This window comes from Stomoxys calcitrans, chromosome 1 (assembly GCF_963082655.1).
Source record: "Stomoxys calcitrans chromosome 1, idStoCalc2.1, whole genome shotgun sequence".
NCBI lineage: Eukaryota > Metazoa > Arthropoda > Insecta > Diptera > Muscidae > Stomoxys > Stomoxys calcitrans.
In genome coordinates this window covers 193,765,485-193,793,481 of record NC_081552.1, presented here as the reverse complement: position 1 = coordinate 193,793,481, position 27,997 = coordinate 193,765,485, and the positions used below count along the sequence as shown (strand labels likewise).

Genomic DNA, 27,997 nt, shown 5'->3' with positions numbered 1-27,997 from the left:
AAGAAAGAAAATTATATTTTCAACAACAATTTGACAATTTCCATGGAATATGGAATATGGCATACATTTGCAACAAATTGTCTTAGTTTAACATCCTGGGGGTTTATTAACCATGCAGTATTTGGTTTGATCATCGAAGTAAGTACTACCTGCACATGTATATATCTGGCCAGACCACGTGCCATTGGCTGTCAGGAAACAGTAAACGTAACTGCAAATAAAAAAAAGAAAAATATTAGACTCGCCAAAAAACTAAGGCAAAATATATGAAAAATATGTAGAAAAGTTAAACAAAAAAAATATTCATTTTTGTATACCCTCCAACATAGGATGGCGGCATACTAATCTACTCATTCCGGTTTTTACACCTCGAAATATTCATCTAAGACCCCAGAAAGTACAAATATTCTTGATCGTCTCATCGTTCAGAATCGATCTATCCATGTCTGTCTGTCGAAATCACGATTGAGGTCGAACGTGTGAAGCTAGCCGCTTGAAATGTTGCACAGATACTTAATATCGATGAAGCCCATGGGGGCCAATATTTGGAACTGCGCCGCCAGGGTCGCGCTTAGGTTGAGAAAGCTCGGCATTCTGAAGGTAGATGGTTGCGGCCACAGTTCGACTCTGGGTATCATGGATACGAAGGGTAGACTGAGAAAGACTGAGGAGTCCGACTACCTACCACCAGTGCCGACTGGAGTGGGGGCATTCCAGGTTCGTTTTCCTGAGAGGGACGAATGTGGGGCGGATGGTGTACTTGAGGAAGATGAGACCTCGATCTACACAGAGCTCCAAAATGGAGTCAGGGACTGGATTGGGGGTCTACTCTGATGCACTCAATATCAGTATGTCTCTGAGACTGCCGGACGAGTGTATGGTCTTTCAGGCAGAGGTATGTGCCATTGCAGTGGCCGCAAGAGAAATTCTGGTAAGAGGCTTACCGCCCTCGAAATTCAGAATTTATGTGGACAGTATGGCGGCTCTCAAGGTCTTGGGGTCGAAGATGGTGAGGTCGAGATGCGTGGCGCAATGCCTGGTTAGGCTCCGGACCCACGATGTGGGTTCCTGGGCATAAGGGATACCAGGAAATGAGGGGGCGGACGAGGGTGCCAGCAGGGGTTCGTTTGCGACGGGCGGACCAGTCATCGGCCATGCCTACGTGCCATTTGTCGAGATACTGAACACAGTAGATGGGATGGCCAGGGCGGCGTTAGTGGCAAGGTGGGACTCGGTAGATGGTTGCCGGACTGCGAAGTCGCAATGGCCGGTCATCGACAGAAGGAAGACGAGAGAGTTGCTGGCGTTCGTTAAGAGGTTGATGAGTACTTTGACAGAGGTCATTACCAGACACTGTGACATAGGCCGCACGGGGATACCGCACAATGACTTCTGTAGAAGTTGCCTCGATGAGGATAAAGAGGAGACTATTGAGCACTTGTTGTGTTCTTGTCCGGGTCTACAGAGACGGAGGCTCTTCTTTCTGGGGAGCCGTTTCTTCTGTGATCTGAGTGAACTTGCAAACTTATCTCTGGTATCTCTCCTGAGGTTTATTGAGGGAACAGAATGGTTTCTACGAGGGCGTGCCAGAAGCTGCGGCGTAGGCAGATCCGTGCTTGCGTAGGAACGGGCGGTTCTTCACCCCCCGATCGGGTTTCTCCACTCCTCTTGTCTTTTTCTTTTATTCGTGTATAACCTCTAGAACGAGGTTTCACATTTTCTTTTTCTTCCCTTTCTCTCTCTAGGGTACCACAATGGGCCAAACTGGCCTCTGAGTGAACTCACCTTTGGTGGGCAACCCATTCAACCTAACCTAAGCTAACCTAATATCGATGCAGGTCGTTGGGGATTGCAAATGGGTAATATCTGTTCAGATTTAGATATAGCTCCCATACAAAATGATCTCCTGATTTGATTTCTTGAGCACCTGAAAGCCGCAATTTTTGTCCGTTTTAACGAAAATTTTGCATGTAGCGTTTTTTTATGACTTCCAACATCTGAGCCAAGTACGTTCCAAATAGGTCTATAACCTGATATAGCTCCCAAATAGACCGATCTTGCGATTTGACTTTTTGAGCCCCTGGAAGGCGCAACTTTTGTCCTATCTGACTGAAGTTTTGCACTTGATGTTGTTTTACGACTTCCAACAACTGTGTCAAGTACAGTCTTAATCGGTCTGCAACCTGATATAGCTCCTATATGAACCAATCGTCCGATTTGACTTCTTGAGCCTTTACAAGCCGCAAATTTTGTCCGATTTGGCTGAAATTTTTCACGTACTAATCTGTTATGACTTCCAACAACTATGCAAAGTAAGGCCAGAAGCTTTAATTTTTGCTGGTTTGAAATTTGGTATGTAGAATAAATTTATGCCCCACAGCTTAATTTATTTGGAAGACATTTTTGCAGAATCCATGTTGGTGGCTTCCCAAGATTGGGCCCGGCCGAATTTAGCACCCTTTTACTTTAACTATATAAACTGATCGCCCGATTATACTTCTTAAGCATCCGGAGATCCCAATTCTTATGGGATTTGGTTGAAATTTTGCGCAGTGATTTCTGCTATGATCTCCAACATAGTGCCAAGTTTAGACCGATTTCATCTTACCCATTCCGTCTTACCATATACCTGAGGAGACATCCCAGCGACACATCGGCAAGATCGGAGAAAAACTACCTGATGGAAAGCCAGTGTCCCTTAAGAGCTGGACTTAAGCACAGCAAGTACTCGAATGTCTCCTTCTCTTCCTCATCAAGACAGCTTGCAGTAATTATAATGCGGAATACCCACGCAAGCGGTCATATGCCCTATCGCACAGTGACCCATTTATAACTCCCATGCCCCTCCTGGCATATTTGCCCGCCTTCTCATTATCCGGAATACCTTTGTGTCCTGGATCTAAGATAGCGGGAGGCCAGATTCTATTCAACGACCCCAAGCACTTCACTACGCACTTCGGTCTCATTATCCTCTAACCCGAGGCCTTGAGGGCCATTCACATAACCTGAGCTTCGAAGACTCCAAATACCTTCTCGGAATTTTTTTACGGCACAGACCTCAGCCTGACCGTACCCGCGTTCGGCAGTCTATCCAACATACCCATGACTATGATTTGTGGTTGTTGTACAAATTGGACCACCTTTAATTGGTTTGCCATGGCGGCACAGTTGTGAAAATAGACCTCAATAAATTGCTTATTCAACATTGCTTTCAAACCACCCGCGTGGTGTGGACCTTAACGTTCCCAAGATTCCGATACAGCCTGTCTTCCTGTAGCGTATTCTCTGTTCCACAGCCTTTCACACCATACCAGTACCCCATATGTCAGCATTTGGTCTCACAATGGCCATTTACGTTAGAATGGGTCGATTTTTTTAGTTGTTGTTGTTGTTGTAGCCACATATCTATATGTGGAGGTGGCGATCGTCAACTAGCTGCTATAAGTAAGCAAGCTCGCTCCGGTCCATAGGACCGATAGCCTCAGGACCATTATGGCCATTGGTTATTTAAAGGCGCCAACAACTCGCATAGGCACTCAGTATTTGCGCAAAAGCCGGCGCCACCCGGCCTCTTACTGAGACCCTCCGCTCCATACAGCTGTTTGTCCGCGACTGCAGTTGCAACTACTCGGTATGGAGCATTCCACTATCTGCAACCTGTGGACGCGCCAGGAAGCATGCAGCTTAGCTTCTCGTGATAACAATAAACACCACACAGATCGAAGCGCAAAGTTCCAGCCTATGTGGTGCTCATAGTTATGCCGTGCCGTGGGTCAATTTTTGTAGACCCACAAAGCGGTTATCAAAATTGAGATCTACAACGAATAATAAGAAAATTTGACCAAGAAACCGTAGGTCTAGAATCAAAGTTAAGCTTCTGGGTTTTGACGACAAAAATCCATCTTTTAAGCCCAGACTAAACCGAAGACGGACACTTAACTCTATGAAGATAGGGTTGATTATCTCCAAATAGTAAAATGTCCGCTCAATATTCAGGAAGGCCGCCATCGCGTACTCCTTTTGTTAGAGAGACGCTTCGGCTTTCTATACAGAGTTTTTTTGCAGGGACGCTACAAAAGTAGACCGATAGGGACAGCAAGCGAAGCCATATTTTTTGCCGCTTTTTTAACATTTCTCTTCAGTAAGGTTTGTCATTTTATGATGGAAAGATATACGGGTCAAAGTTATTAGAAGTTACTATCGAAATTCCGAGTCAGTGGCCTCATCGAAAGACAATCTTTAGCGATGAGGCTCATTTCTGGCTGAATGGCTTTGTCAGTAATTGATATCCACTACCGTTTTGGTTTTATTTAAAAAGAAGTTAAAGCGCACTAAGTTCGGCCGGGCCGAATCTTATATACCCTCCACCATGGATCGCATTTGTCGAGTTGTTTTCCCGGCATCTCTTCTTAGGCAAAACAGGGTATAAGGAAAGATTTGCTCTGCTATTAGAGCGATATCAAGATATGGTCCGGTTTGGACCACAATTAAATTATATGTTGGAGACCTGTGTAAAATGTCAGCCAATTCGAATAAGAATTGCGCCCTTTGGGGGCTCAAGAAGTAAAATAGAGAGATCGATTTATATGGGGGATGTATCGGGCTATAGACCGATTCAGACCATAATAAACACGTATGTTGATGGTCATGAGAGGATCCGTCGTACAAAATTTCAAGCAAATCGGATAATAATTGCGATCTCCAGAGGCTCAAGAAGTCAAGACCCAAGATCGGCTTATATAGCAGCTATATCAGGTTATGGACCGTTTTGAACCATACTTGGTACAGCTATTGGATATCATAACAAAATACTACGTACAAAATTTCAGTCAAATCGGATAAGAATTGTGCCCTCTAGAGGCTCAAGAAGTCAAGACCCAAGATCGGTTTATATGACAGCTATATCAGGTTATGGACCGATTTGAATCATACTTGGCACAGTTGTTGGATATCATAACAAAATACGTCGTGCACAATTTCTTTCCAATCGGATAAGAATTGCGCACTCTAGAGGCTCAAGAAATCAAGACCTAAGATCGGTTTATATGGCAGCTATATCAAAACATGGACCGATATGGCCCATTTACAATATCAAACGACCTACACTAATAAGAAGTATTTGTTCAAAATTTCAAGCGGCTAGCTTTACTCCTTCGGAAGTTAGCGTGCTTTCGACAGACAGATGGACGGACGGACATGGCGAGATCGACATAAAATGTCGCGACGATCAAGAATATATATACTTTATGGGGTCTCAGACGAATATTTCGAGTAGTTACAAACAGAATGACGAAATTAGTATACCCCCCTTCCTATGGTGGAGGGTACAAAAAACTTTTGTAGCACTCTTATTGAAATACCCTATACTGCTTCAATTTAGTGTGATCCAAAACTTAGTAAAACATTATATAGCTCCCACATACACCAATGTTGCGACTTCACATGGAACTTAAAATATTTACCTCTTATTATTGTTGACCAGCTCAAACGGCACTGCAAATCGAGTATTGATTTTAATTATTTGGCAAAACTCTTTGGCGTATTTTGACATATCCGAAGGTATTTGAGGCGGTATCTCAATCGATTGGCAAGATGCAGTAATCTATGGACGAATTGCACCTCCTTTAAAGCACTTAAACAAGAAAATCATTTTGAACACTGCTACTTACTCCTTCCTTTGGATCACCGCATATATATGGCAAATTGTGGTTACATACCAAATCTGGGCCACAGCTACCAAACAAGTTGAAGGAGACGGTGTCCTTGCCCAAGCATAGGGCAAAAGAATTGGGTCCGGTGCAGGCAAAAACTGAGTTAGCACTGCAATCGTTACAACCTGGTACGGCATTTATTAGTCGCAATAGACCAATTGACAAGAACATTAACAAGGTCTAAAGAACCAAGTGGTTGTAATGAAATCCAAAAATTCAACATTTAAAGAAAAAAGTAGCCACTTACGAGCACCATATTGATATGAGTAACTAAAACCATTTTGGCTAAAAGTCTGAACGAATTTGAATTAATTTCTTAAAATATGTTGGGTCTAATCTTGGCCAAATTTCAAAATCTTCGCATTTTATATCGGATGCTGCAACACCGATAAGAGGTGTACTTAAGCTTTTTATTTGTATTATCTCTAAGTTTGTAGATTTTGAGCAAAACACCTCAATGCCAAATAATGCAGAGTTAAATTAAGATTCACTACATGAATTTGGAAATACCCTATATTTAGGGCAATCAAGTCATGAACATCTGAAAAATGCTCATTTTTGGTTATCCCCTAACTAATGCATGTTACATTTGTGCGGTATCCCGTCATGTATAAAACTTCTCTACCATATGGTGTCGCTGTGCGGTACGCCATTCGGACACGGCATAGAAACGAGGCGCCTTCATTCAGCTTAATCTTGAATGGACTGCACTCATTGAAATGAGAGAAGTATCACCTATTTCTTTATGGAATGATGAATATTACAATGTGTTGCAAACAGTAAGACAAAGATTATTGCGCCAGATAGGGATGAACCTCTTTTATATATCCACCGGGATAAGATAGGAGGTGTATTCATTTAGCTATTCCGCTTGCAATACATCGAAATACCTTTTTCCGATCTTACTAGTCGTATTTGTGTGTGTTTGTTTGATCCGTATAGACTCAAAAACGGCTGAACCGATTACCTTGAAATTTTCACAGACTGTATAGGTTGGTCTGGAAGGAAACATAGGCTTAGTAATTTTTTGATATCGGGAAGGGGGCGGTCCCTCCCCGTTACCACAAAAACACCACCTAAAATCTAAAGTGGACCGATAAGGATAATATGGGTATCAAATGAAAAGTATGCGGGAGAAGATAACGATTCGATAACGATAGGAATTGCTCCCTGAAGAGGCTCAAGAAGTCAAGACCCAAAATCGGTTTATATCGCAGCTATATCAGATTATAGACCGATTTGAACCATACTCAGCACAGTTGTTGGAAGTCATAACAAAACACCTCATGCAAAATTTCAACCAAATCGGATAATAATTGCGCACTCTAGTGGCTTAAGAAGTCAAGACCCCAGATCGGTTTATATGACAGGTATATCAGGTTATGCACCGATTTGAACCATACTCAGCACACAGCACAGCTGTTGGAAGTCATAATAAAACACCCCATGCAAAATTTCAACCAAATCGGATAATAATTGCGTCCTCTAGTGGCTCAAAAAGTCAAGACCCAAGATCGGTTTATATGGCAGCTATATCAGGTTATGGACCGATTTGAACCATACTCAGGACAGTTGTTTAAAGTCATAACAAAATACGTCATGCAATATTTCAGCCAAATTGGATTGGAATTGCTCCCTGAAGACGCTCTAGAAGTCAATATCCCAGATCGGTTTATATGGCAGCTATATCAGGTTATAGACCAATTTAAACCATACTCAGCACAGCTGTTGGAAGTCATAATAAAACACCCCATGCAAAATTTCAACCAAATCGGATAATAATTGCGTCCTCTAGTGGCTCAAGAAGTCAAGACCCCAGATCGGTTTATATGGCAGCTATATTAGGTTATGGACCGATTTGAACCATACTCAGCACAGTTGTTGGAAGCCATAATAAAACAGCTCATGCAAAATTTCAGCCAAATCGGATAAGAATCGTGCTCTCTAGCGGCTCAAGAAATCAAGACCCCAGATCGGTTTATATAGCAGCTATATCTAAACCTGGACCGATATAGCCCATTTACAATCCCAACCGACCTACACTAATAAGAAGTGTTTGTGCAAAATTTCAAGCGGCTAGCTTTACTTTTTGGAAAGTTAGCTTTCTTTCGACAGACAGACGGACGGACGGTCGGAAATGGCTAGCTCGACTTAAAATGTCATGACGATCAAGAATATATATATTTTGTGGGGTCTTAGACGAATTTTTCGAGGATTTACAAACAGAATGACTAAATTAGTATACCCCCATCCTATGGTGGAGGGTATAAAAACGGCAGAACCGATGTTCTCGAAATTTTCGTTTATTGTGTAGACCGACCTACACAATAAACGGAAGGAAACATAGGCTATATAATTTGTCGGTATCGTAAGGGTGACGGACCCTCCCCCTTATGCCAAAAACACAACCCAAAATCAAAAGTGGACTGATCGGGACAATATAGGTATCAAATGAAAGGTAGTTGAATCTAAGTACCCCTCGGGCAGACCCAACCCCAAAACTCCCCCATACAGACATATTGTGCGTTCATTTTAATATGGGGCTCAAATGAAAGGTATTAGGGATTAGATTTCGAATCTGGCATACAAAATCGAATCGAAGTATTGGGGGTCACGCCAATCCTCAAAAATGCCATTAGACCCATTATGACTATATGATACTTGGTTGAACCGATTTTCTTGAAATTTTCATAGATTGTGTACGCTTGTCTGGAAGGAAACATAGGCTACATAATTTTTAGATATCGGGTGGAGGCGGACACTCTCCCTAACCCCAAAAACGCCACCCATATCCGAAAGTGGTCCGATGGGCTCGAAAACGAACATGGTATTTAAATTTGTGTCCAAGTACCCTCTGCGCCATTATGGCCTCCTTAGATTTATATTTAGCTTACATGTCGCTAGAGGCATACCCACAGATTCCAGTATCTCTGGAATTCGTAGGGTAGTTCTTAGTCTCGCAAGCTCATCCGCTTTACAATTCCCTGGGATATCTCTGTGGCCCGGCACCGAGAACAGGTGAATTTTGAACTAATCAGCCATCTCGTTGAGAGATCTGCGACAGTCATTCTCCAGGGATTTAATGGCTACCTGGCAGTTTGAGAAGATATCTATGCCAATCGTCGTAATGACATTATATCGTAGCCATTCCATCCCTTCCTTTATTACAAGGATCTCCGCTTGACACCCACTGCAGTGGGCGAGTAAACTTTTCGATATAACCAATTCTAGATCTTTGGAGTACACTCCAAAGCCCATCTGGTCGCTTCGTTTGGCACCTTTCTTACAGAAGTCTATGTAACTTCTCAGGAATAGTGGTAGAGTACTTTTGATACGCGGTCTTAACCCACAACTTTTGCCAATAGCTCTCTTGCAGGTGCATTGGGCAAGTGTTGCCTTTCTTGACCTCTCCAAAATGTTGGATTTGAAGTTCAATTTCCTGTCTAGCAAAACACCCAGGTATTTTGCGCTTTCTATAAATGGAAAATTCTCTCCTCCCAAGAAGATAGGTGCCACTGTAGGCAACTTGTATCTCCTGCTGAAAAGAACTACTTATGTCTTACGGATTTACACCCAGACCACTTTCGGTAGCTCACTTTGCTGTTTCAGTTGAGCTTCCTGAAGTATATCTCTTACAGGCCTGGGAAACTTTCCCCTAACCGCAGTTGCCACGTCATCAACATACGCGACCACTTTTAGGCCTTTTTCTTCCAGAGACAATAATATATTGTTAATGGCTATATTTCAAAGTAGAGGAGACGGTACACCTCCTCGAGGTGTTCCTCTGCTGACCCATCTTTTTAGATCTACAGATCCCAAGCCTGCCGTAATGCATCTTTTAGTAAATATGTTATTTATAAATTTTCTTCCGATAGATTTGATGCCCAGATACTCCAACTCCTTCATAATTGTCGCCGGTTTTACTTTATTGAAAGCAGGTTCAATGTCAAGAAATGCTAACATTGTATATTCCTTGACATTGAGAGAACACTCTATGTAGCCGACAAGGTCGTGAAGGGCTGTTTTAGTGGATTTGCCCATACTTTATACATGCCGCTGACGAGACAGGCGATCTCCAGGAATCATTGCCCTAAGGACGAAAATCTTTCGCCTTCGTGTGGTAGGGTTTTCCTGCTTTCGGAATGAAAATGACCTATGCTGATACAAGCAGAGTATATCTCCCTAAGCCCAAGAACCAGTCTATCAGACACAGCTTGTAATTCAACCGGTGATACATCATCAGTGCCTGGCGATTTAAAGGAGTCGAAACTTCTCAGACACAATTACCCTAACAGCCTCCGACGAATGCATACCAGTCACAACCTCTTCTGGCGCCACGTTGTCCGTTGGAGAATTTCCCGGGAAATGTGTATCAACGAGTAATTCTAATGTTTCCTCACTAGACATTGTCCATACATTCTTTGACTTCTGAATATACACCACCGTAATAGGTTTCGAGGACAGTATCTTCCTTAGCCTAGAGGCTTCAGATGTATCCTCCACGCGGCTGCAGAATTTTTTTAGCTCAGCCTCATAGATGTCCCAATCATGTGGTGGTCTTGTATTTTTTCTCTGTTGAAGAGTTTTCTGCAGTCCTTTCTTAGACCATCCAGCTCTGGGGTCCACCATGGCGGTCGCTGTTTGCCCCTTAGCATGGCACTAGGACATGCTAAAACAAGTAAAAGCGTGCTAAGTTCGGCCGGGCCGAATCTTATATACCCTCCACCATGGATCGCATTTGTCGAGTTGTTTTCCCGGCATCTCTTCTTAGGCTAAAAAGGATATAAGAAAAGAGTTGCTCTGCTATTAAAACGATATCAAGATATGGTCCGGTTCGGACCACAATTAAATTATATATTGGAGACCTGTGTAAAATTACAGCCAATTCGTATAAGAATTGCGCCCATTGGGGATTACGAAGTAAAATAGAGAGAACGATTTATATGGGATCTGTATCGGGCTATAGACCGATTCAGAACATAATAAACACGTTTGTTGATGGTCATGAGAGGATCCGTCGTACAAAATTTCAGGCATATCGGATAATAATTGCGACCTCTAGGGGTCAAGAAGTCAAGATCCCAGATCGGTTAATATGGCAGCTATATCAGGTTATGAACCGATTTGAACCTTATTTGAAACAGTTGATGAAAGTAAAAATAAAATACGTCATGCAAAATTTCAGCCAAATCGGATAATGATTGTGCCCTCTAGAGGCTCAAGAAGTCAAGACCCAAGATCGGTTTATATGGCAGCTATATCAGGTTATGAACCGATTTAAACCATACTTGGCACAGTTGTTGGGTATCATAACAAAACACGTCGTGCAAAATTTCATTCCAATCGGATAAGAATTGTGCCCTCTAGAGGCTCAAGAAGTCAAGACCCAAGATCGGTTTATATGGCAGCTATATCAGGTTATGAACCGATTTGAACCATACTTGGCACAGTTGTTGGATATCATAGCAAAACACGTCGTGCAAAATTTCATTTCAATCGGATAAGAATTGCGCACTCTAGAGGCTCAAGAAGTCAAGACCCAAGATCGGTTTATATGGCAGCTATATCAGGTTATGGACCCATTTGAACCATACTTGGCAAAGTTGTTGGATATCACAACAAAACAGACCCAAGATCGGTTTATATGGCAGCTATATCAGGTTATGAACCGATTTGAACCATACTTGGGACAGTTATTGGATATAATAACAAAACACGTCGTGCAAAATTTCATTCCAATCGGATAAGAATTGCGCACTCTAGAGGCTCAAGAAGTCAAGACCCTAGATCGGTTTATATGGCAGCTATATCAAAACATGGACCGATATGGCTCATTTACAATATCATCCGACCTACACGCATAAGAAGTATTTGTGCAAAATTTCAAGCGGCTAGCTTTACTCCTTCGGAAGTTAGCGTGCTTTCGACAGACAGACGGACGGACGGACGGACGGACGGACAGACGGACGGACATGGCTAGATCGACATAAAATGTCACGACGATCAAGAATATATATACTTTATGGGGTCTCAGACGAATATTTCGAGTAGTTACAAACAGAATGACGAAATTAGTATACCCCCCATCTTATGGTGGAGGGTATAACAAGCGAGTCATTCAGGGCCTTCGTGATCCGCTTGACCACTATGTTTATATTCTGCTTGATTCTGTTGAGTGTCAAGACCCAGAAACTCTGTGACTAAGATGCGGTGCGTCTACAGGGATCTGGTTCTGAATCGAGTGGGTCTGGTTGGGCAGTAAAACAGGTGACATATATTGTGTGGTCATTGGTTACAATCAGGACATACATCTTGGACGTCGGCATAAATCCTTGCTCTGTTGGAGTTGGGGCAGCTGCATCTACCGGAACACAATTGGACCAGAACTACTCTAGTCTGCCGGCGGAGGTCAAATTCTTCATGTGCAATGGGAGGCGGTCGTTCTCCAAGGACTAAATTCAACCGGGAACTATTTACCGCATCTGCCACCATGTCTGCATGAATGTTGTCTAGACCTGCTTGATATGCTGCTTGATCTAGAGCTTCTCTCTTCTAGCTGAAAGGCGCTGAACCTCACGCTCTAGATCATGTAGATCTGCCTTACCTGTTCCTGGTAATAAAGGTCGGTTTATCCCCTTTCTTTCAAATCGCCAGATTGCAACTTATAATATTATATACGATAAGCAGCTTACCCTTTTCGCTGACATCCGAACTTCCCCATATCTGGTGATGTGCATTAGCATCACTTCTTACAATGATTGCAAGGCTGGCTGCTACTGTATCTTCAATTCTTCATTGCTTAGCGATGGAAGATGAAAAACATTTAGAGTATGCAAGAGTACGGGATTAGTAGTTTAAATCCCGGAATTCTTAGTCCACGAACCATTCGCCCACACACCCATGCTTCCTGGATAAGAACCACGATCCCCCTGACATCAAGAGAACCTTTAGTGCCGCCGAAGCGGCCTTACAAGGGTGGAGATTTATCTGTTGAAACCGAACCATAGTCTGGATTCAGAATTTTTTTTAATGTTGTGTTAGCTTTGTCCTCTGATTCCCGTAGGAGCGCAGCCCCACAAGATTCGTTAGAACTTCTCATAACGAGATTCCGTACGCATCCAGGGGCAGGTGAGAAAGCTGTGGAACCACTATTCCTCAGGACACTGTACACTTGCGGTGTGGACTATTTCTCCTTAGATGCTTCACTAACTGCTGCTGTCGAAGTACTTTATGAGTTCCGTGCTTCCCCGCTTGCGCACACTTTGAGACCAGTCCAACTATGTGACCCACCCACACAGGGCTTGTCGGGTCCCGTAGCGATGCCATCCCCTCCTGTCTCGATTGTGGCGGTGTAGTCGATAGTTCCTCAGGCAAGTGTTCAGTAACAACAGCTGAGTCGTCTCCTGATTCCCCAACCTCACCGCTTCTATAGACCTTCAGTTTCAACTTGTTGATTCCGTAGAATACAACCCCTTCAGACGTTTTGAGGTCAGCGAGACAGCCGGAGTTTAGTACGAATACTGCATGTCTCAGGTCACCATCAGCCTCATCCAATCTACCAATCTTCCAGTCGGCGGTTAAAAGATTGGGATTGCATTCCCTTAGACTTCCAAGTATCGTTCCATGATCTGAGGGAATCCTTGGTATCCTAACATGTACCATTGGTCGAGCAGGAATATCTTCCTTCTTGACTAAATCTAGTGCTGCACCTGGCCAGATCTCACCAATCTTTGTTAGCGCACAACGATACATTTCAATTGAGCGTTGATCCCCGAAGGCAATTAGTCTGTATCGGCCCCGATACCAGCCTGCATCGTCACAAAATGGGGGAGACCCAGGAAAGTACGCAAGGACATCGGAGTATACTGATGATAGTTCATTGACTATCCCAAGCCAATTATTCCTAAGTATGCAGCCTTGTCTTCTCCCTTGTCGACAACTGTCATCACCAAACTGTCCCTAGCGACACTAGCAAAGGTTCTTGGACCCATCTTACCGTTGTTCGCCCTAGGGCATGGGATGCCCTTCAGCTGACCGCAGCCTTTTGGCTGACTGCGTTGCATTTTCCGAATCTAGACGTGTAGTATTTGGAGTAGTCTGTGCAGCGAATTCCCCAGCCCAATTTTGGGAGTCTCTCTCCCTACTAATGAGAGTCTTAGAATCATTCGCGCCAAGGCTCTCAATAAACCTGAGAGCGATGTGTCTTCTATTATTCCAACCACTTAATGATCGTGTTAGTTTGTCGGGGAAGGCCGATGGCCTAGGCAAATCATAGGCATGCGAAGAAAGAATAGGTTCGGCCTTGTCCTTAAGACCCGAACCAGGTGTCTTCGTCAAAAGTCCCTGCTGACCAGTCGTCTGTCTGCCTTCAGTAGCAGACAACATGCTACGGCCTGATACCACCATCGCAGCTGTTGGGTCTTTGCAGTCCATTCTAAGCCTACTCCCGGGTTCCAGATCTGCCGCTCCACTGGAAACAGACGCAGATTATCAACCGTCTAATGAATACCTCTATCGCAGCTATCCTTGAGTGACTTAAATCTTTCTTCGGCCAGCTTTACTCCTTCGAAAGTTAGCGTTTTTTTTACAGACTGACTATCGGACGGACATGGCTAAATCGACTTAAAATGCCATGAGAATTGAGACCAACTCTTCCAGAGATAATACAGTCCGGAAACTTTTCCTGTAAAAGAGCAATGGTTTCATTGCTTGTGTGGCGTAGCGTAGCTCTATCTTGTGAAAAATAAACTTGGTCCATATTATTATTATTCCAAGATTCCGGAGACACCGGATCAATCATGAGGTTGATCGAAGGTTTATTGCAACGGAATTTATGTTCAAGGAAGCCTCGAGGTGCTTCAAACCATTGAAGTCAGCCGGACCTGATGGAATATTTCCGGCGTTACTACAAAAGGAGGCCGACTATCTAGCGCCTCATCTGGCAACTATTTTCGCAGCATGCCTAGGACTTGCATATACTCCGAAAGCCTGGTAGGAGGTTAAGGTGGTGTTTATACCCAAGCCCGGCAAGGCAAATTATGCAACTCCAAAGACCCATAGGCCTATAAGCCTTCCGCCCTTTCTACTCAAAACCATGGAACGCATTGTGGATACCATGATAAAAAGTAGGACATCCAGCGAACTGCTTAAATACATCAGCATGCCTATGTCAAGGGAAGGTCGGTGGAGACTGCCCTGCACGAGGTTGTGCATAAAATAGAAGAATCCTTCGTTGCTAAAACGTACACATTGGCGGTTTGCATTGACATCGTGGGGACGTTTAATAGTGTGCGGACCGACCCATTGATCCAAATTCTTTGACCAGTACCGTCTGGGTGGACCGGGTGCTTAGAGACTGGATAAACCATATGCTGAAGAACATACATAAATATAAGGGAGAAAGCGGCATAGACAACGCCATAGAGGGGCATTTTATCTCCACTCCTATGGGTGACCACCATAAATAACCTATTACGGATGCTGACTGAGGAGGGCTTTGACATCGTCTGTATAGCAGATGGGCTATACAGACAATATTACAATACTTCCTAGGGGTAAGGATCCGAACCAGCTATGCAAAAGGACCGAATGGATTTTGCATATGGCATATGGCTGGGCTAGACGCAGAGTTCCCAATGTTTACCCAGAGAAGACAGAAATATGCCTGTTCACGAGGAATATGAAGGTGGGACAATTTGACGCACAACGTTTCCTCAATAAACAGATTTCGCTATCTGATATCTTAGGAGTGATCTTGGATAGAAAGCTTAGTTAAAAGTATCACATTCAGGAGCGTTCGGAGAAGGCCCATAGATGTTGGGCACTATGTAGATGGGGCGTAGGCTCGAAATGGGGAAGTTTGGTTTGGTGGACTGCTATGGAGAAAAAATGTAACATAAGGACCATAAAACAAGTTCAGAGAACATGTTGTCTTGGCATAGGCGGAGCGATGAGGACCACGCCTACTAGAGCACTGAGACTATTCTAGGTATCCGACCCATTGACATACAGATTAAATGTGAGGCAGCTACTACGGCTATGAAACTTTAGGCGATGGGAGAATGGATTGGCGGTATAGTCAAAGATAGGAAACGTGAAAGGAAGAGGGTCCCGATCAGATACCTGAGACTACACTTGAGGTCAAGTGCGAGGCACTGCTGCCATCAGCACCGTCTAGGACTGACGGAACCCAAGTATTGCCGTCTGGAAGATCATGTTACACGGATGGATCAAAGCTAGGTGACAGAGTGGGCCTGGGGGTCTACATTGAGAACCCAAGTACTGAGATCTGTTTGAGACTGACTGACCATAATACGGTCCTGCAGGCGGAGATGCGGGCAATTACGGATCGCGTGAGGTGGTGTCGTACTAAAGCGATGACGCGAGTGTGAACACCTTTAAGAACAGTAAAATGGCCATAAGGTCAATAACAACCAGGACGGTATGGTTAAAATCGAGCTTCCGGCAAACAGTTTTAGCTCTCATATAAACCAAAATTTCAGGAACACGATTTCGATTATAGACCCATGGTTTTTTTTTTGGGCAAACTTCTGAGATTGTCTGCTCTATTACGATATGATCCACCCTAACAAACATGTTTTTGTCAATAAAACAGTTGTATGAAGAATTTTGTTTTATGCTTGTTTTATTTTTGGAATTTTTATTCTGGCTTGTCCATTGTCAGAAAATGGATGTGTATTTCAGCACTCAGAAGGCCTTTTACATACACATTTCCGAGTCCTGGGATTAAAGAAGGTCCTACCCGAACATGTTTGAATTTCACCAATCCATTTTCCATTTTTTACATGGCAATAAAGAAAACTGAAATTGTATAGCAAAAGAAAAAAAATGTTTACAGATATGTGGCATTTTCAGTTAATATGATAACTATTATTCAGGACTTGATTTAAGCGGTTGAGAATAATATACGAGGGTTGCCTTTTATATTTCGGGATAAGGGAGCACGGAAACAAATATTAATCATCGAAAATCGCTTTATTGTTTTTCGAAATATTCTCGATTAAGATCCATAGACTTTTGCATGCGTTTGAACCAATTGTCGAAGCACTTTTGCCACTCTGATTGAGGTATCTCCAAAGCATGTATTCTGAACGCATCAACCGCTTCTTCAGGTGTCGAAAAACTTTGAGCTCTCATAAAAATAAGTCATTCGGGGCCAAGTCAGAACTATTCGGTGAGAATTGCGCCCTCTAGTGGCTCAAGAAGTCAAGATCCAAGATCGGTTTATATGACAGCAGGTTATAGACTGATTTCACCCAACATGGAAAATTTTCAGCCAAATCGGATAAGAATTGGGCCCTCTAGTGGCCCTCTAGGAATCAAGATCCAAAATCGGTTTATATGAGAGCTATATCAAATCATGGACCGATATGACCCATTTACTCCTTCGAAAGTTAGCGTCCTTTCAACAGATGGTCAGCCGGACATACGGAAGAACAGACGTATGAGTGCTCAAAAAATTCAATTGTTTAAGACGATGTGCGAGAGCTCGCATTGTCGTGGTAAAGAGGGATCCTTCTTCGGCGGTTGGTTTTCCTGATTTCTTCAGATTTGACTGTCCTGCATTGTTCTAGTGGTACGATTGCGGCATGTCGGGCTCATACGACTTAATCCACGATTCATCATCTGTCACAGACGTGTTTTGAAGCACCGCGATCATATTTTTGGAGCATTTCTTTCGATCTATCGATGAGAATTGCGCCCTTTAGTGGCTCAAGAAGTCAAGATCCAAGATCGGTTTATATGACAGCTATATCAGGTTATAGACTGATTTCACCCAACATGGAAAACTTTCAGCCAAATCGGATAAGAATTGGGCCCTCTATGAGACAAGATCCAAAATCGGTTTATATGAGAGCTATATCAAATCATGGACCGATATGACCCATTTACTCCTTCGAAAGTTAGCGTCCTTTCGACAGATGGTCACCCGGACATACGGAAGAACAGACGTATGAGTGCTCAAAAAATTCAATTGTTTAAGACGATGTGTGAGAGCTCGCATTGTCGTGGTAAAGAGGGATCCTTCTTCGGCGCTTGGTTCTCCTGATTTCTTCAGATTTGACTGTCCTGAGTTGTTCTAGTGGTACGATTGCGACATGTCGGGCTCATACGAGTTAATCCACGATTCATCACCTGTCACAGACATGTTTCGAAGCACCGCGATCATATTTTTAGAACATTTCTTTGATTGATCGACACGAGTCTTTTTTTGAGCCATCGACAAATTGTGTGTAATCCAAAGCGAAAATTTTTTGAGGTCAAATGTTCATGCAATATTGAACGAATGCTGGTCCCACTAATTCCTAAGGTTGCCTCAATCTCACGATAGGTCACATAGCGATCTTGCATTATCAGTTGGCGCACAGCATCAATGGCATCGGTTTAAATTACCATACCGTCGATAAACATTGGTCCTAGATGGAGCTTCATCGCCAAAAATTTAATAAAGTTCATCGATGCAATGTTTTTGCGTTAATCTACGTCAAAAGTTGTAAAAAACAAGCGCACGAAAATGTTAACGATTTAATTCCATTTTTTGTGAGAGAAGAATCTTTTAAGTTACTGTAAACAATACAAATAGCGCTCATTTGTAACAACGTTCTGAGTACGTATAACATCGAAAATGTCAAGCTTTACGATAGAGCTGTCAGTTGGCAGATTGCAATACAAGGGTATACAAAGGCATACCAGGTTATACACTGATTTGGACTTTACTTTACCAATTTCAACCAAAACGGACAGAAATTACGGATTCCAGGGGCTCAAGAAGTTAAATCGAGAGATCGGTTTACATGGGAGCTATATCCAAATCTGAACCGATATTGCCCATTTGTAATCTTTAACGACCTACATCAATATTTAGTATCTGTGCAGAATTCCAAGTTGCTAGCTTTACGCGTTTGACCGCTAATATGATTTCGACAGATAAAAGGACACGGCTCGATCGACTCAGAATCTCGAGAAGATCAAGAATAGACGGGACGGTCTTAGATCACTACTTCGAGGTGTTACAAACGGAGTGACTAGATTAGTATACCCCCATCCTATGATGGTGGGGGGTATCAAAAAACAAAACAAATAAAAAGGCATTAAGTTCGCCAGGGATACCCACCACCTTGGGTATGTATGTAAACCACCTTTCGTTAAAATCCCATGAAAAATGCATACCTAATGCCTCATAGCAGCTATAGCGAAATAAGTTCCGATTTGAACCAAATATTAATAAGTACAAGTCATTGTGTAATTGTGTATAACAAAATTTTGATCTTTTTAGTAGCTATATCTAAAAATAGACCGATCTGAACTACAATATATACGACACGGATGTCGAAAAGCCTAACATAAGCCTCTGTGTGTTAAATTTATATCGGTCTATATGGCAGCTATATCCAAATCTGAACCGATTTGGACCAAGTTGCAGAACAATTTTCTCGGCGAAATCGGACAATAAATGCGCCTTTTATGGGCCCAAGACCTAAAACATAGAGATCGGTCTATATGGCAGCTATATCCAAATCTGGACCGATCTGAGCCAAATTAAAGAAAAATGTAAATGGGCCTAACATAACTTACTGTCACAAACTTCGGCTACATCGTCAAGCCAATCTATACGCACTCTAAACGGCCAAGACACACCAAGACAAAAATATCATCCTCGTAGCCAACAAACTTCGACCCCTTGCTTTTCAAATGACCCAAAAATCCCACAAATATCCAAGAGCCTTAAAAAGGGGTACAAAACCCCTGTTTATGGTGATTGAGCTCTAGTCACAATGTTCCTATTTAAGCGCTTTGCTAGTGGTATGCTAATTATACTACCCATCAACATCGTATGAATCAATTCAGTAGTAATCCTCATGTCCACTGTAGTCATGCGTTTGACACTTGTGATGTGTGGTCCCTGGTTATAATCAAGGCACACGTCTATCAAGTTGGAATCAATGGCAGACTAATTGGAGTAGAGTTAGTACTACCTTGGTCTATAGTGGAAGATTTAAGGTATTCACTTAGCTATTTTACCGCTACAATAAAAGTCGGTCTTTTGAAGGTGAAACTTGTGAAGCTATTGGGAATTTTTGAACATATCATATCATATCATATCATATCATATCATATCATATCATATCATATCATATCATATCATATCATATCATATCATATCATATCATATCATATCATATCATATCATATCATATCATATCATATCATATCATATCATATCATATCATATCATATCATATCATATCATATCATATCATATCATATCATATCATATCATATCATATCATATCATATCATATCATATCATATCATATCATATCATATCATATCATATCATATCATATCATATCATATCATATCATATCATATCATATCATATCATATCATATCATATCATATCATATCATATCATATCATATCATATCATATCATATCATATCATATCATATCATATCATATCATATCATATCATATCATATCATATCATATCATATCATATCATATCATATCATATCATATCATATCATATCATATCATATCATATCATATCATATCATATCATATCATATCATATCATATCATATCATATCATATCATATCATATCATATCATATCATATCATATCATATCATATCATATCATATCATATCATATCATATCATATCATATCATATCATATCATATCATATCATATCATATCATATCATATCATATCATATCATATCATATCATATCATATCATATCATATCATATCATATCATATCATATCATATCATATCATATCATATCATATCATATCATATCATATCATATCATATCATATCATATCATATCATATCATATCATATCATATCATATCATATCATATCATATCATATCATATCATATCATATCATATCATATCATATCATATCATATCATATCATATCATATCATATCATATCATATCATATCATATCATATCATATCATATCATATCATATCATATCATATATCATATCATATCATATCATATCATATCATATCATATCATATCATATCATATCATATCATATCATATCATATCATATCATATCATATCATATCATATCATATCATATCATATCATATCATATCATATCATATCATATCATATCATATCATATCATATCATATCATATCATATCATATCATATCATATCATATCATATCATATCATATCATATCATATCATATCATATCATATCATATCATATCATATCATATCATATCATATCATATCATATCATATCATATCATATCATATCATATCATATCATATCATATCATATCATATCATATCATATCATATCATATCATATCATATCATATCATATCATATCATATCATATCATATCATATCATATCATATCATATCATATCATATCATATCATATCATATCATATCATATCATATCATATCATATCATATCATATCATATCATATCATATCATATCATATCATATCATATCATATCATATCATATCATATCATATCATATCATATCATATCATATCATATCATATCATATCATATCATATCATATCATATCATATCATATCATATCATATCATATCATATCATATCATATCATATCATATCATATCATATCATATCATATCATATCATATCATATCATATCATATCATATCATATCATATCATATCATATCATATCATATCATATCATATCATATCATATCATATCATATCATATCATATCATATCATATCATATCATATCATATCATATCATATCATATCATATCATATCATATCATATCATATCATATCATATCATATCATATCATATCATATCATATCATATCATATCATATCATATCATATCATATCATATCATATCATATCATATCATATCATATCATATCATATCATATCATATCATATCATATCATATCATATCATATCATATCATATCATATCATATCATATCATATCATATCATATCATATCATATCATATCATATCATATCATATCATATCATATCATATCATATCATATCATATCATATCATATCATATCATATCATATCATATCATATCATATCATATCATATCATATCATATCATATCATATCATATCATATCATATCATATCATATCATATCATATCATATCATATCAATCATATCATATCATATCATATCATATCATATCATATCATATCATATCATATCATATCATATCATATTCATATCATATCATATCATATCATATCATATCATATCATATCATATCATATCATATCATATCATATCATATCATATCATATCATATCATATCATATCATATCATATCATATCATATCATATCATATCATATCATATCATATCATATCATATCATATCATATCATATCATATCATATCATATCATATCATATCATATCATATCATATCATATCATATCATATCATATCATATCATATCATATCATATCATATCATATCATATCATATCATATCATATCATATCATATCATATCATATCATATCATATCATATCATATCATATCATATCATATCATATCATATCATATCATATCATATCATATCATATCATATCATATCATATCATATCATATCATATCATATCATATCATATCATATCATATCATATCATATCATATCATATCATATCATATCATATCATATCATATCATATCATATCATATCATATCATATCATATCATATCATATCATATCATATCATATCATATCATATCATATCATATCATATCATATCATATCATATCATATCATATCATATCATATCATATCATATCATATCATATCATATCATATCATATCATATCATATCATATCATATCATATCATATCATATCATATCATATCATATCATATCATATCATATCATATCATATCATATCATATCATATCATATCATATCATATCATATCATATCATATCATATCATATCATATCATATCATATCATATCATATCATATCATATCATATCATATCATATCATATCATATCATATCATATCATATCATATCATATCATATCATATCATATCATATCATATCATATCATATCATATCATATCATATCATATCATATCATATCATATCATATCATATCATATCATATCATATCATATCATATCATATCATATCATATCATATCATATCATATCATATCATATCATATCATATCATATCATATCATATCATATCATATCATATCATATCATATCATATCATATCATATCATATCATATCATATCATATCATATCATATCATATCATATCATATCATATCATATCATATCATATCATATCATATCATATCATATCATATCATATCATATCATATCATATCATATCATATCATATCATATCATATCATATCATATCATATCATATCATATCATATCATATCATATCATATCATATCATATCATATCATATCATATCATATCATATCATATCATATCATATCATATCATATCATATCATATCATATCATATCATATCATATCATATCATATCATATCATATCATATCATATCATATCATATCATATCATATCATATCATATCATATCATATCATATCATATCATATCATATCATATCATATCATATCATATCATATCATATCATATCATATCATATCATATCATATCATATCATATCATATCATATCATATCATATCATATCATATCATATCATATCATATCATATCATATCATATCATATCATATCATATCATATCATATCATATCATATCATATCATATCATATCATATCATATCATATCATATCATATCATATCATATCATATCATATCATATCATATCATATCATATCATATCATATCATATCATATCATATCATATCATATCATATCATATCATATCATATCATATCATATCATATCATATCATATCATATCATATCATATCATATCATATCATATCATATCATATCATATCATATCATATCATATCATATCATATCATATCATATCATATCATATCATATCATATCATATCATATCATATCATATCATATCATATCATATCATATCATATCATATCATATCATATCATATCATATCATATCATATCATATCATATCATATCATATCATATCATATCATATCATATCATATCATATCATATCATATCATATCATATCATATCATATCATATCATATCATATCATATCATATCATATCATATCATATCATATCATATCATATCATATCATATCATATCATATCATATCATATCATATCATATCATATCATATCATATCATATCATATCATATCATATCATATCATATCATATCATATCATATCATATCATATCATATCATATCATATCATATCATATCATATCATATCATATCATATCATATCATATCATATCATATCATATCATATCATATCATATCATATCATATCATATCATATCATATCATATCATATCATATCATATCATATCATATCATATCATATCATATCATATCATATCATATCATATCATATCATATCATATCATATCATATCATATCATATCATATCATATCATATCATATCATATCATATCATATCATATCATATCATATCATATCATATCATATCATATCATATCATATCATATCATATCATATCATATCATATCATATCATATCATATCATATCATATCATATCATATCATATCATATCATATCATATCATATCATATCATATCATATCATATCATATCATATCATATCATATCATATCATATCATATCATATCATATCATATCATATCATATCATATCATATCATATCATATCATATCATATCATATCATATCATATCATATCATATCATATCATATCATATCATATCATATCATATCATATCATATCATATCATATCATATCATATCATATCATATCATATCATATCATATCATATCATATCATATCATATCATATCATATCATATCATATCATATCATATCATATCATATCATATCATATCATATCATATCATATCATATCATATCATATCATATCATATCATATCATATCATATCATATCATATCATATCATATCATATCATATCATATCATATCATATCATATCATATCATATCATATCATATCATATCATATCATATCATATCATATCATATCATATCATATCATATCATATCATATCATATCATATCATATCATATCATATCATATCATATCATATCATATCATATCATATCATATCATATCATATCATATCATATCATATCATATCATATCATATCATATCATATCATATCATATCATATCATATCATATCATATCATATCATATCATATCATATCATATCATATCATATCATATCATATCATATCATATCATATCATATCATATCATATCATATCATATCATATCATATCATATCATATCATATCATATCATATCATATCATATCATATCATATCATAATCATATCATATCATCATATCATATCATATCATATCATATCATATCATATCATATCATATCATATCATATCATATCATATCATATCATATCATATCATATCATATCATATCATATCATATCATATCATATCATATCATATCATATCATATCATATCATATCATATCATATCATATCATATCATATCATATCATATCATATCATATCATATCATATCATATCATATCATATCATATCATATCATATCATATCATATCATATCATATCATATCATATCATATCATATCATATCATATTCATATCATATCATATCATATCATATCATATCATATCATATCATATCATATCATATCATATCATATCATATCATATCATATCATATCATATCATATCATATCATATCATATCATATCATATCATATCATATCATATCATATCATATCATATCATATCATATCATATCATATCATATCATATCATATCATATCATATCATATCATATCATATCATATCATATCATATCATATATATCATATCATATCATATCATATCATATCATATCATATCATATCATATCATATCATATCATATCATATCATATCATTATCATATCATATCATATCATATCATATCATATCATATCATATCATATCATATATCATATCATATCATATCATATCATATCATATCATATCATATCATATCATATCATATCATATCATATCATATCATATCATATCATATCATATCATATCATATCATATCATATCATATCATATCATATCTATCATATCATATCATATCATATCATATCATATCATATCATATCATATCATATCATATCATATCATATCATATCATATCATATCATATCATATCATATCATATCATATCATATCATATCATATCATATCATATCATATCATATCATATCATATCATATCATATCATATCATATCATATCATATCATATCATATCATATCATATCATATCATATCATATCATATCATATCATATCATATCATATCATATCATATCATATCATATCATATCATATCATATCATATCATATCATATCATATCATATCATATCATTTCATATCATATCATATCATATCATATCATATCATATCATATCATATCTTTCAAAATATTGTATAGTTATTGTGTCTTTAAATGATCTTTCATTCAAATCTGGTCTTTTGAGAAAATTTCTTCTGAGCTCTCTATAGATCATTATTCTACTCACTGTCTCAATAGTTTTCTTACTTTTTGCAATCCATATTCATATCCGCTGGCAAGGACATTCTTGCATTTATTTTCACTGTTTCGCACAGATTCTGGGCAAATGAAGGGGGATCCAAGGTTGGGGCAACAGTGGTAGTTGTGGTGGTGGTTGTAGTCTCTGCATTAGCCGTAGGACATGTGGCGGCAGTCTTTAGAATTGTAAAAAAATAAAAAAAATATGCTAGCATTCTCTTTCCCTTAAAATTTCATTTGTCTACATACACCATCAGCAGGATCAGCACAAATTTCGGGCAAATTAAAGTTGCAAACCAAACCATCGCCACAACTGCCTGTAGCAATGGGAGATGGAGTATTCGTACCCAAGCACAGGGCATAGGTGTTGGTTTCGGTACAAGCAAATGTCATATCAGCATTGCACTTGTTGCACTCATTGCAAGTGGGCTCAAATCCTGCATCGCTGGCTTGACATGTGACAGCTGTTGCTGTAGAGCAAATGAAGCCTGATGGGCAGCTATTCACCGCTCCTGTAGGGACATTGTTTACACAAACTTGAAATTCAGTCTCCGAAACGCATGCCATTTGAGTCACAGCTGAGCAGACATTGCAATTGGCTCGCAAGGAGTCAATATTGAGAGCAAATAGAACAGAAATCTGCCAACAAAAATTAACCAGATTAGGAATTTTTGATAGAAAATGATACTCACAAACGCTAGCCGCATGTAATTGCTCATCTTGCTTTCCAGCTAAGTAATTTGCAACTAACTATCACACTGCACTTTTGATTGTTGCTAATGCAATGTGTTTTTTTAAAAAGTTTTATCTAATCTCTAATAGGATAGTTACAAATTTTCTTGCATTTATGATTTATTTAACTTGAGTTTGCTGTTTGTTTGTGATAAATTAGAACTACTTCTTAGAATTTGTGTAAGCACACTTTTCATCGAACCTTTAAATCAGCCAAACCTTTTTCTTCGAAGCGAAGTTCTTAGCTAGTACCATTAAACAGTTTTGTAGTTTTGAATCTGAAGCTTCTTGGAACGAAACTGTAAACTTAAAGGGTCGTTTAACAGCCTTCTACAATAAATTTTAACAATTCATGCAAACATTTTTACACACAGAAAATCAGAATCCAAGATAAGCTAATTTTTATGCAAAAATTTATGTCCACCTAAATCATGTCAATTTATGTGTATAAAAACACTTGCCTTAGCGGTCGCTGCGCCTTTTTTAGCTCTTTAATATCTTTTTAGGGTAGGGACACTGAATGTAGATATCGAATTCGTGCAACTGTAGCCTATGTCTGCCTACTACGCTGTTCGCCTGCGTTCGAATCCTGGCGAGACCATCGGACAAAATTTAAATCCGTGGTTATCCCCTCTAAATACTGGCGACATTTACGAGGTACCATGCTATGCATGGTCATGTAAAAAAGTTTTCCCAAAGAGGTGTCCTCACTGAGGCACGCGGTTCCTGGGGAAATTTCCATTCCACTCCCAAATGACTTTCTT

General features: G+C 37.2%; 1 protein-coding gene across 2 annotated transcripts; it reads right to left on the bottom strand.

Moving 5' to 3' along the window:
- Window positions 1-24: 24 nt before the first annotated feature.
- Window positions 25-27,302, bottom strand: LOC106089995 (uncharacterized). Of its 2 annotated transcripts, none has more exons than XM_013256021.2 (4): window positions 27,194-27,302; window positions 26,751-27,140; window positions 26,511-26,677; window positions 25-211 (listed from the first exon to the last, which is right to left on the bottom strand). In XM_013256021.2, the coding sequence occupies exons 1-4, from the start codon at window positions 27,218-27,220 to the stop codon at window positions 88-90; spliced, it is 708 nt and encodes a 235-aa protein (XP_013111475.2). In that variant the 5' UTR covers window positions 27,221-27,302; the 3' UTR covers window positions 25-87. The 2 variants fall into 2 exon arrangements, with proteins under 2 accessions (XP_013111475.2, XP_013111476.2); XM_013256022.2 differs by lacking the exon at window positions 25-211 and adding an exon at window positions 16,358-16,532.
- Between the last annotated feature and the right edge of the window lie 695 nt (window positions 27,303-27,997).